Raw genomic sequence first — 11,650 nt, forward strand, 5'->3', positions numbered from 1 at the left:
ATTACTTTTTAGATATGATGCCAAAAGCCCATGAAAGGAAACATTGATAAATTTTTCATTGAAAATTCGTCGAATTTAAAAACTTCTGGGAAACACTGATAAGAGAATGAAACGACAAGCCATGATTAGGAGGAAATATTTGCAAAACACGTATCTGATAAAGGACTGTTATAAAGTATACAAAGAACTCTTAAAACTCAACAGTAAGAAAATGAACAACCCAAATAGAAAATGAGCAAAATACCTCAACAGACATCTCACCAAAGAGTATAGGTAGATAAGGCCAGGTGTGGTGGCTCACGTCTGTAATCCCAGCACTCTGGGAGGCCAAAGCAGGCAGATCATGAGGCCAGGAGTTTGAGACCAGCCTGACCAACGTGGTGAAACCCCGTATCTACTAAAAATACAAAAATTAGGCCGGGCACAGTGGCTCACACCTGTAATCCCAGCACTTTGGGAGGGGCCAAGGTGGGCTGATCACCTGAGGTAGAGAGTTCAAGACCAACCTGACCAACATGGAGAAACCCCGTCTCTACTAAAAATACAAAATTAGTCAGGTGTGGTGGCACATGCCTGTAATCACAGCTACTTGGGAAGGCTGAGGCAGGAGAATCACTTGAACCTGGGAGGCAGAGGCTGCAGTGAGCCAAGATTGTGCCATTGCACTCCAGCCTGGACAACAAGAGCGAAACTCCATCTCAAAAAAAAAAAAAAAAAAAAAAAAATAGCTGGGCATGGTGGCCCATACCTGTAATCCCAGCTACTCAGGAGGCTGAGGCAGGAGAACCGCTTGAACCAAGGAGGCAGAGGTTGCAGTGAGCCGAGATTGTACCACTGCACTCCAGCCCGGGTGACAGAGCGAGACTCTGTCTCAAAAACAGGTAGATAGATAGATGGCAAATTAACATACAAGCAGGTGTTCAATATCACTTGCTGTTAGGGAACTGCAAATTAAAACAATGAGATAGCACTACACACCTATAAATGATCAGAATTCAAAAACTGATAATGCCAAATGCTGGTGAGGGTGTAGAGCCATAGGAACGCTCATTCACTGCTGGTGAGAATGGAAATGGTACAACCACTTTGCAAAACAGTTTGGCAGCTAATTACTAAACTAAATATGCACTTACATACACATACCAACAATCACGCTTCTTGGTATTTTCCCAAATAAGTTGAAAACTTACGACCGCACAAAAAGTCGCACATGAATGTTTATAGCAACTTTATTCATTATTGCCAGAACTTGGAAACAGAGATGTCCTTCAATAGATGAGTGGATAAACTGTCATGCATCCAGACAATGGAATATTGTGTTAAAAGAAATAAGCCATTAAGCCATGAAAAGACATGGAGGAATCTTAAATACATCTTGCTCAGTGAAAGATGGTAATCTGAAAAGACTTTATATGATTCCAGCTGTATGATAAATGGCATTCTAGAGAATGCATAAATGTGGTGACAGTAAAAAGTGGCTGTCAAGGGTTTGGAAAGGGGAGAAAGGAATAGGTGGCACACAGGATTTTTAGGGCAGTGAAACTAGATAGCATTATGCGTTTGTCAAAACCCATAGAACTGTACAACACAAATATGTAAACTGTGGACTATAGTTAATGTATCAACATTTGGTCATCAGTTGTAACAAATGTACCATAATGCAGTATGGTAACAAAGGGGGAAACTGTTTATGGGTGGGGATAGGAGGTGGGAGGAGGGCATATGGGAACTCTGTACTATTGCCTCAGGTTTTTTTGTAAACTTGAAAATTCCTCTAAAAAATAGTCTCTTGATTTAAAAACCTACAGACACACAATGAGGGACCATATCATATGCACGAGGATGTCTAAAATTTAAAAGAGGCCAGGTATGATGACTCATGCCTGTAATCCCAGCTCTTTGTGAGGTCAAGGTGGGAGGATTGCTTGAGCCCAGGAGTTTGAGACTGCCTGGGCCACATAGGGAGACCCCTATCTCTACAAAAATAAAAAATGAAAATAAATTATCTGGTCATGATGGTGCACATCTGTGGTCCCAGCTACTCAGAAGGCTGAAGTGGGAAGATGGCTTGAGCCAGGGAGGTCAAGGCTACAGTGAGCTGTGATTGTGCTGCTGCACTCCAGCCTTGGTGACAGAGTAAGACCCTTTTAAAGAAAAGATTAAAATAAAATTTAAAGGACAAGTAATAAAAGTGTTGTCCAGGACATGGAGAAGTTGGAAACTTCATAGATTGCTAATGGGATTGTAAAATAAAATAATGCAGCTACTTTGGAAAACAGTTGGGCAGTTCCTTAAAAAGTTAAACATGCCAGGCCTGGAGATGCAAGCCTGTGGTCCCAGTTACTCTTAAAGATAAGGTGGAAGGGTCACTTGAACCCAGCAGTTTAAGGCTGTAGTGTCTGATGATCACACCTGTGAACAGCCACAGTACTCCAGCCAGGGCAACATAGACTCCATATGTAAAATAAAATAAAAATCAAAGTTAAACAGATTTACCACATGACCCAAGAATTCTAGTCCTAAGTATATACCCAGGAAAATTGAAAACATTATGTACCCAAGAAAATGGAAAACATAAGTCCACACAAAAACTTGTACACAAATGTTCATAGCAACATTATTCATAATGGCTAGAAATTGAAATAATACAAATGGGCCAGGCGCAGTGGCTCACACCTATAATCCCAGCACTTTGGGAGGCTGAGGCAGGCGGATCACTTGAGGCCAGGGGTTTGAGACCAGCCTGGGCAACATGGTGAAACTGCATCTCTAGTAAAAATACAAAAACAATTAGCCGGGCATGGTGGTGTGCACCTGTAATCCCAGCTACTAGGGAGGCTGAGGCAGGAGAATCGCTTGAACCTGGGAGGCAGAGGTTGCAGTGAGCTGAGATCGCATCCCTGTACTCCAGCCTGGGTGACAGAGCAAGACTCTGTCTCAAAAATAAAATGAAATAATTTCAAAAACCCACAAATGTCCACAAATTGATGAATGGACAAACAAAATATGACATATGCATACAATGGAATACTATTCTGTAATAAGGAATGAAGGACTGAGACATACTGCAACATGGATGAACTGTGAAAACATTATGTTTAGTGAAATTATTTAAACATAAAAAAGTTCATGATTTTATTTGTCTAGTATAGTGCAACCCATGGAGACAAAGCGCATTAGTAGGTTCTAGGAGTCGAAGGAAGGAGGCACTGGGGGACTGACTGCCAATGGGTATGGGATTACCTTTTGGGGTGATCAATATGTTTTAAAATTAGCAGTGATGATTTCAAAATTCTGAAAGTATAAAAAAAAATTGAATTGTATAGTTTAAGCGGTTGAGTCTGGCCAGGCGTGCTGGCTCACATCTGTAATCCCAGAGCTTTGGGAGGCCAAAGTGGGAGTATTGCTTGAGGCCAGGAGTTCAAGGCTGCAGTGAGCTATGATCACACCACTGCACTCAGGCCTGTGCAACACAGTGAGACCTTGTCTCTAAAAATAATAATAGTAAAGTAAATAAAAGGATGAGTTTTATAGTATTTCGAACTATATTTCAATAAAGCTGTTCAAAATAAAAAGCACTCCTCCACCTCACAGCTTTTTAGTTCCCATGGTGGAATCAGCAGCCCTGCCAGGGAAGAATGCCTTCACTTGCTTGGCTGATTCCCCTGGGCCCCATCGTTCCTCCTCTGATGCTGGGATGTATCGAAGGCCTTCACAAACTACATGTTTTCATATTTTGCCCGGCTTTTCCAGTTGTCCTGAGTTGTAGGGCTTCTCAGAATTCATGGTTCACCACCTGAAGCCTCCCAGACAATCATAAGCTCACATGTGATTTATTTAATATCTGTATTTAGATTTGTATCTAAATTTTTGATACTAGGGCCCCTTTATATTCTTAAATATTATTGAAGGCCCCAAAGAGTTTTTATTTATATGGATACATATCTGTCAATAATTAGCATATTAGAAGGTAAAAATTTCAATGTTTATTAATTTACTTAGAGATAATAAGCCAGGCGTAGTGGTGCATGCCTGTAGTCCCAGCTACTCAGGAGGCTGAAGTGGCAGGATCTTTTGAGTTCAGGGGTTTGAGACCAGCTTGGGCAACATAGCAAGATCCATCTCTAAGGAAAATTTTTAGTTGGGCTTACTGGCTCGTGGCTGTAATCCCAACACTGGGAGGCTGAGGTAGGAGGAGCACTTGAGCCCAGGAGTTCAAGACCAGCCTGGACAACATAGTGAGACATCATATGTATAAAAAAATTTTTAAGTCAGCTGGATATGGTAGCATATGCCTGTAGTCTCAGCTACTCAGGAGGCTGAGGTAAGAGGATTGCTTGAGTTGAGGAAGTTCAGACTGTGTGAGTCATCATCACACCATTTTACTCCAGCCTTGGCAACAGAGTAAGACTTTGTCTCATTACAAATAAACATAAATAAAAAAATTTTCTTTTTTTTTTTTTTTTTTTTTTCTGTCGCCCAGGCTGGAGTGCAGTGGTGTGCTCTCGGCTCACTGTGCAAGCTCCCCCTCCCGGGTTCATGCCATTCTCCTGCTTCAGCCTCCCGAGTAGCTGGGACTACAGGCGCCTGCCACCACACCCAGCTAATATTTTTGTATTTTTTTAGTAGAGACGGGGCTTCACCATGTTAGCCAGGACGGTCTCGATCTCCTGACCTCGTGATCCGCCCGCCTCAGCCTCCCAAAGTGCTGGGATTACAGGCGTGAGCCACTGCGCCTGGCCTTTTTTTTTTTTTTTAGACGGAGTCTTGCTCTGTTGCCTAGGCTGGAGTACAGTGGCATGATCTTGGCTCACTGCAGCTTCCGCCTCTCGGGTTCAAGCGATTCTCCTACCTCAGCCTCCTGAGTAGCTGGGATTATAGGCGCCTGCCAGCACGCCTGGCTAATTTTTGTATTTTTAGTAGAGACGGGGTTTCACTGTGTTGGCCAGGCTGGTCTCGAACTCCTGACCTCAGATGATCTGCCCACCTCGGCCTCCCAAAGTGCTGGGATTACAGGTGTGAGTCACCACTCCTGGCCAACTCATTCTTTATGCCTTTTCCTGACACATTTCTCCCTCCAGGGAGCAAATCTCTTACACTCATCTGTTGTCATAGCATTTATATCTTTATTATGTTATTTATAATATATTGAGGGCATTTATGCGTCTGCCTCCCCTTTTTAATTTGAGTTCCATGAGGATCTGGATAGTATTAAAATAATGTTTTAGCTGAGCACAGTGGTCCACGCCTGTAATCCCAGCACTTTTGGAGGCCGAGACAGTGAGGCACGTCACTTGCGGTCAGGAGTTTGAGACCAGCCTGGGCAACATGGCGAAACCCCATCTCTACTAAAAATACAAAAATTAGCCGGGCTTGATGGAACATCCCTGTAGTCCCAGCTATGCTTATAGTCCCAGCTGCTCAGGAGGCTGAGGCAGGAGGATCGCTTGAGCCCAGGAGGTTGAGTGACAGAGCAGACCTGTCTCAAAAAAAAGAAAAAAAAAAACACATTTAAGAGTTATGTTTCGGCCGGGCGCGGTGGCTCACGCTTGTAATCCCAGCGCTTTGGGAGGCCAAGGCGGGCGGATCACAAGGTCAGGAGATCGAGACCACAGTGAAACCCCGTCTACTAAAAATACAAAAAATTAGCCGGGCGTGGTGGCAGGCGCCTGTAGTCCCAGCTACTCGGAGAGGCTGAGGCAGGAGAATGGCGTGAACCTGGGACGTGGAGCTTGCAGTGAGCCGAGACTGCGCCACTGCACTCCAGCCTGGGCGACAGAGCAAGACTCCGTCTCAAAAAAAAAAAAAAGAGTTATGTTTCAGCCTTGTGATTTGTCCTATATTCTGACTCCTCCCTCAGCCATAGTTTTATAACTTACAAAATGAAGAAAAAAGACTAGATGACCTAGACAGCTTAACATTGTTGATTATTTTTAGATTTTTCAGCTCCTTGATTCCTTTCAGTTCTGTTGGAGGCCTACATAGGGCTGAGTGTGCTGCCTTGAACTCAGTGGTTAGTTGGCAAATGCTAAAGAAGGAAGTGATGCCAGTGATGACCAAAGTCAAATTTGATTTCTATTTTTCTTTTTTTTTTTTTTTTTTTGAGATGGAATCTCATTCTGTCACCCAGGCTGGAGTGCAGAGGCACAAACTCCGCTCACTGCAACCTCCGCCCCCCGGGTTCAATGCACGCCACCATGCCTGGCTTATTTTTGTAGTTTTAGTAGAGACGGGGTTTCACCATGTTGCCCAGGCTGGTCTCAACCTCCTGACCTCAACTAATCCGCCTGCCTCAGTCTCCCAAAGTTCTGGGATTACAGGCATGAGCCACACTGCACCCGGCCTTCTATTTTTCACTCTATTGATTTATTAAGTCCCTTCTTTGTGCTTTGGAATATCTGTATATCCTTGATCTAGCTTGGTCTCAACTTTTGTGTTTTTTATATATATATATAATATATAAATGTTACTTTATCCCTTTTAACAACCCTGAGAAGAAGGTGAGGTGATCATTTTTCTTCACTTTTCAACTGAAGAAATTGAGTCCTGAAGGTCACAGCTAAAGGAGCAGCAGAGTCAGGCTCAGTCCCAGGTCTCCTGACCCCAAATCCAGTGTACTCTCTGTTTCCTTGTCTGTCAAATGATGGTTTCTTCCAGATCTGAGCTCCTGGGTTACCTACCTTTTAACAGAGTGAGTTAGTTAGGAGTCTTTGGGAATTAACAGGAACTGGTAACTTGAGCAGAATAGAAATTGGCAAGATCCTGCAGAGGGTCAGAGGATTGGTGAGACAGTGGAGCCCCAGGCTGGGAAATGGGCATGATTCAGGCTAACTCCTGGGGTTTCAGAAGTAGGGGCCTGAAAAGGCACTGCCACTGAAGGGCCAAACTCCACTGTTTTGCATTCTCTACCCAAGACGGAGAGCAAGGGAGGAGCAGTCTGTTGGTGTGGCTTGAGTCATCTACACATCCTTTGGTTAGTAAAGTGGTTCTCAACTGGGAGCAATTTTGTCCTCCCCGTGGGTGCTATATAAAGGCGTTTTTAGTCATAAGGGTGAGAGGTTGCTCCTGGCATTTAGTGAATAGAGGCCAGGGATGATGCTAAATGTAGATTCTACAGTGCACAGGACAGCCCTCTAGGATGAAGAATTACCCACCCACAAATGTCAGTAGTGCTGACAGGTTGGGAAACCTTGGGTTGGGTTAGGGCACGTTGACTAATAGTCCCACCAGACTATATCTTGTTGGGGGCAGGAGGAAACTCAAGTGCTATTACTGAGAAAAGATGGAGTAGATGCTGGAAAGCCAAAAAAAAATTTTTTTAAAGGTACTACAGGCCAGATGGTAGTATCTCACACCTGTGATCTGAGCACTTTGGGAGTCCAAGACAGGCAGATCACTGAGTCCAGGAGTTCGAGACTAGCCCAGGCAAGATGGTGAAACCTCTGTCTCTACAAAAAATACAAAAGTTAGCTAGGCATGGTGGCACAAACTTGTAGTCCCAGCTACTCAGGAGGCTGAGTCAGGAGGGATGGCTTGAGCCTGGGAGGTGGAGGTTGCAGTAAGCAGAGATGGTGCCACTGTACTCCAGCCTGGGCAAGAGAATGAGACCCCATCTCAAAAGAAATAAATAAAAAGTACCACAAACTGGTACAATCTGAGACTGTGAAGATGAATTACATACTTGTAAATGTAGTGCTTGAGGCTTCTTAGGAAAAGGGGTCATTAATATTTGAAATTCTGGGCCAGAAGTGGTGGCTCATTCCTGTAACTCAGCACTTTGGGAGGCTGAGGGAGGAGGATTACTTGAGGCTGGGAGTTTGACCAGCCTGGGCAACATAGTGAGACCTTGTCTCTAAAAAATGTTTTTAAATAAAATTAGGCCGGGCGCAGTGGCTAATGCTTGTAATCCCAGTACTTTGGGAGGCCAAGGTAGGCAGATAACCTGAGGTCAGGAGTTTGAGACCAGCCTTCCCTACATGGCAAAACCCTGTCTCTACTAAGAATACAAAAATTAGCCAGGCATGGTGGTGCACACCTGTAGTCCCAGCTAGTCCCGGCTACTTGAGAGGCTGAGGACCAAGAATTGCATGAGCCTGGGAGGCAGAGATTTCAGTAAGTCAAGATTGCGTCACTGCACTCCAGCCTGGGCAACAGAGCGAGATTCTGTTTCAAAAAAATTAATTAATTTAGTTTAATTAACTGGCATAGTGACAAGCACCTGTAGTTCCAGCTACTTGACAGGCTGAGGCAGGAGGATCTCTTGAGCTTAGGAGTTTGAAGCTGCAGTGGCTATGATTACACCACTGCAGTCTAACCTGAGCAACAGAGTGAGACCTCAATTCTTTAAAAAAAAAAAAAAAAAAAACAACAAATTGAAACTCAGAACTTTTTAAAGGGATTCTAAGTGCTTAATTTTTAAAGTGTTCTTGGAAATCACATTTTCAGGTAGAGTAACCTGTAAGGAACAGTGCATACATATATATAATTTATATCTAAACCTAATTCATAATTTAGGTTTTTTTGGTGTATGTGTTTTTTTTTTTTTTTAGACGGAATCTCGCTCTGTCACCCAGGCTGGAGTGCAGCGGTGCAATCTCAGCTCACTGCAACCTCCACCTCCCAGGTTCAAGCAATTCTCCTGCCTCAGCCTCCTGAGTAGCTGGAACTACAGGTGCACACCACCACAGCTGTCTAATTTTTGTATTTTTAGTAGAGACGAGGGTTTCACCATGTTGGCCAGGGTGGTCTCGAACATCTGACCTCAGGTGATCCACCCACCTCGTCCTCCGAGGGTGCTGGGATTACAGGCGTGACCCACCGCGCCCAGCCCATAATTTAGGTTTTTGAGGGTAAGTATGAACACAAACTTAGAATGAACCACACTCCACTAGAATCAAAACCGAATTAAACTAAACACTTTTAAAGGGAACTTCCATTTTAAGTTGAACTGAACTTAACCCTCTTGAATTTTGTTGCCCAGGCTGGAGTGCAGTGGCACAATCTCAGCTTGCTACAACCTCCACCCTTTGGGTTCAAGTGATTCTCTTGCCTCAGCCTCCCAAGTAGCTGGGATTACAGGCATGTGCCACCATGCCTGCCTAATTTTTGTATCTTTAGTAGAGACAGGGTTTCAGCATGTTGGCCAGGCTGGTCTTGAACTCCTGACCTCAGGTGACCCACCTGCCTTGGCCTCCCAACGTGCTGGGATTACAGGCGTGAGCCACCGTGCCTGGCCCTTCTTGAATTATTGAAGTTGAACACAACTAGAACACAATTATATTCCCTAAATGGGGAAAAATTATTCTTCAAATTGCTTCAAGCAAGCATTTAATTTAATTTGGACCCATGGACAATTCACATAGCTAGCTCTTTGCTAATTACTTAGTTACAGTAAAAATGTTTCACACCATACCAGACTGTAGTGTAATATTTAGTAAAGGCACGTTTCACTTGTCAGCAACTTGGGATGTTTCCAGTAGGTAAAAATCTGATGGCAGCGAATCTGTGGCATATGTGGTCATATGTGAGAATTTCTCTAACACTTTACCTTATTCTTTGCCCCGACAGTTATTAGTGTTAAATCCAAGTAGAAGGAAAATTGATTCAGCCTGCAGTTTTCCCAGCATTCCTTTGAACTTTGTTTGCATTGTTTGTGGATAAGCCGTATGCATGTGACTCATAACTTGCGTGTTTTGCTTTCATGTTTTATAACACCTTTGCTGCACCAGGCGTGTTTTACTACCCCAAGGAAGTCTAGAAATGATTAGAAGCTTTTTTCCCTGCCCTCTAGGCACAGTAGCTTTGGGACTAACTGCAAAAGGCTCTGCCATGATTCCAGGTTACGCAATGTGAGTGGGCCTCTCACTGACTGTGGTCCATAGCCTGAGGGCCCTGTGAGTCACCACATCCCGGCTGTCATTTCAGGTGAACCACTGTCTGCCAGAGAAGATTGTGGTGTATCGTGATGGAGTGTCTGATGGCCAACTGAAGACAGTTGCCAACTATGAGATTCCTCAACTACAGAAGTGTTTTGAAGCTTTCGAGAATTATCAGCCCAAGATGGTGGTGTTTGTAGTTCAGAAGAAAATCAGTACTAATCTATATCTGGCTGCTCCTCAGAACTTTGTGACTCCCACTCCTGGAACTGTGGTAGATCATACAATAACAAGCTGTGAGTGGTAAGTGAGCAAAATACGTAGTATTGGAGGAAGAATAAGTTGGAGACGTTATCACTTTCCTGAGTATTGGAATGGGGAGGTTTCCTGGAGAGGTGTGGACTAGAATCTCAGAGATGCTACCGTTAAAAGAATGAAGCTTTAAAAAATATTTAAGGGCCTGGCACGGTGGCTCACGCCTGTAATCCCAACACTTTGGGAGGCCGAGGCAGTTAGATCACCTGAGGTCAGGAGTTCAGTACCAGCCTGGCCAACATGGTGAAACCCTGTCTACTGAAAATACAAAAATTAACCAGGTGTGATGGTGTGTGCCTGTAATCCCAGCTACTCAGGAGGCTGAGACAGAAGAATCACTTGAACCTAGGAGGCGGAGGTTGCAGTAAGTCCACTGTAATCCAGCCTGGGCAACAGTAGTGAGAGACTGTCTCAAAACAAAACAAAAAAGATTTAAAAACAAGAAAGCTTTTACCTCTTAAGTGAAAAGTTGAACGTACATTGTTTTGCTAAGATAGTGTATGCTTAACTTCTACAGGTAGATAAGGGAGTTTCTACCACTTTTTTTTTTTTTTTTTTTTTTTTTTTTTTGGCAGGGTCTCACTTTGTTGTCCAGGGTGGAGTGCAATGATGTGATCTCAGCTCACTGAAGCCTCAACCTACTTAGGCCCAGGTGATCCTCCCACCTCAGCCTCCAGAGTAGCTGGGACAATAGGCGTATGCCACCATGCCCAACTAATTTTTGTATTTTTTGTGGAGACAGGGTCTTGCCATGTTGCCCAGACTGGTCTCCAACTCCTGGGCTCAAGCAATCTGCCTGCCTCAGCCTTCCAAAGTGCTAGGATTACAGGCGTGAGTCACTGCACCCAGCCTGCTACCACCATTCTTCAGTAGCCTCTTGAGTCAGGAGACCTGGATTCTAATCCTGGTCTGGCCTCTGTGTCCTTGGTCCAGTCGTTTGACCTCTCTGAGCTTTAGTTGAAGGAGCGAGAACAATCTCCAGGATCTTTGCCAGCTCTGTCTGGCCGAATCCGACCATATCACTGATTTGTGGTTTTCCTTCCTAGGGTGGATTTCTATCTTCTTGCCCATCATGTACGGCAGGGCTGTGGCATTCCTACGCATTATGTCTGTGTTCTCAACACCGCAAATCTGAGCCCTGATCATATGCAGAGGTGGGCCCATCAGTAACTTACTCTTTCTCTTTCTTAAATAATTCCGGCCTGCTAGCTAAGATGGGTTCACTGTTCACCCTCAAATATATTTACCTCTTGACTTTCTTCATATCTTTGACAATTATGGTGTCTTTTTGGGGAGAGATTGGAAATCCTGGTTTTATATTAAAATTACTTTTACTTAAAGAGCTTTAAAAAATATTGATGCCAGGCTTCCCCCCAAATATTCTGAGGCATCTGTATTTTTTAAATCTGTTCCAGGCGATTATGACATACAGCCAGACTTGAGACCCAGTGCCAGTGAGT

General features: G+C 44.0%; 1 protein-coding gene across 5 annotated transcripts in view; it reads left to right on the top strand.

Moving 5' to 3' along the window:
- PIWIL2 (piwi like RNA-mediated gene silencing 2) overlaps positions 1-11,650 on the top strand; it is an 87,370-nt gene that overhangs the window by 72,855 nt on the left and 2,865 nt on the right. For 4 of the 5 annotated variants that reach the window (XM_058433438.1, XM_032143552.2, XM_032143554.2 and 1 more), the window contains 2 exons: positions 9,925-10,178; positions 11,237-11,344. In XM_058433438.1, the coding sequence (XP_058289421.1) occupies positions 9,925-10,178; positions 11,237-11,344 (362 nt within the window). The remainder of the gene's footprint in view (positions 1-9,924; positions 10,179-11,236; positions 11,345-11,650) is intronic. The other variant, XM_032143555.2, reaches the window with a different exon arrangement.

Source organism: Hylobates moloch, unplaced genomic scaffold, assembly GCF_009828535.3.
Source record: "Hylobates moloch isolate HMO894 unplaced genomic scaffold, HMol_V3 SCAFFOLD_22, whole genome shotgun sequence".
NCBI classification, from domain to species: domain Eukaryota; kingdom Metazoa; phylum Chordata; class Mammalia; order Primates; family Hylobatidae; genus Hylobates; species Hylobates moloch.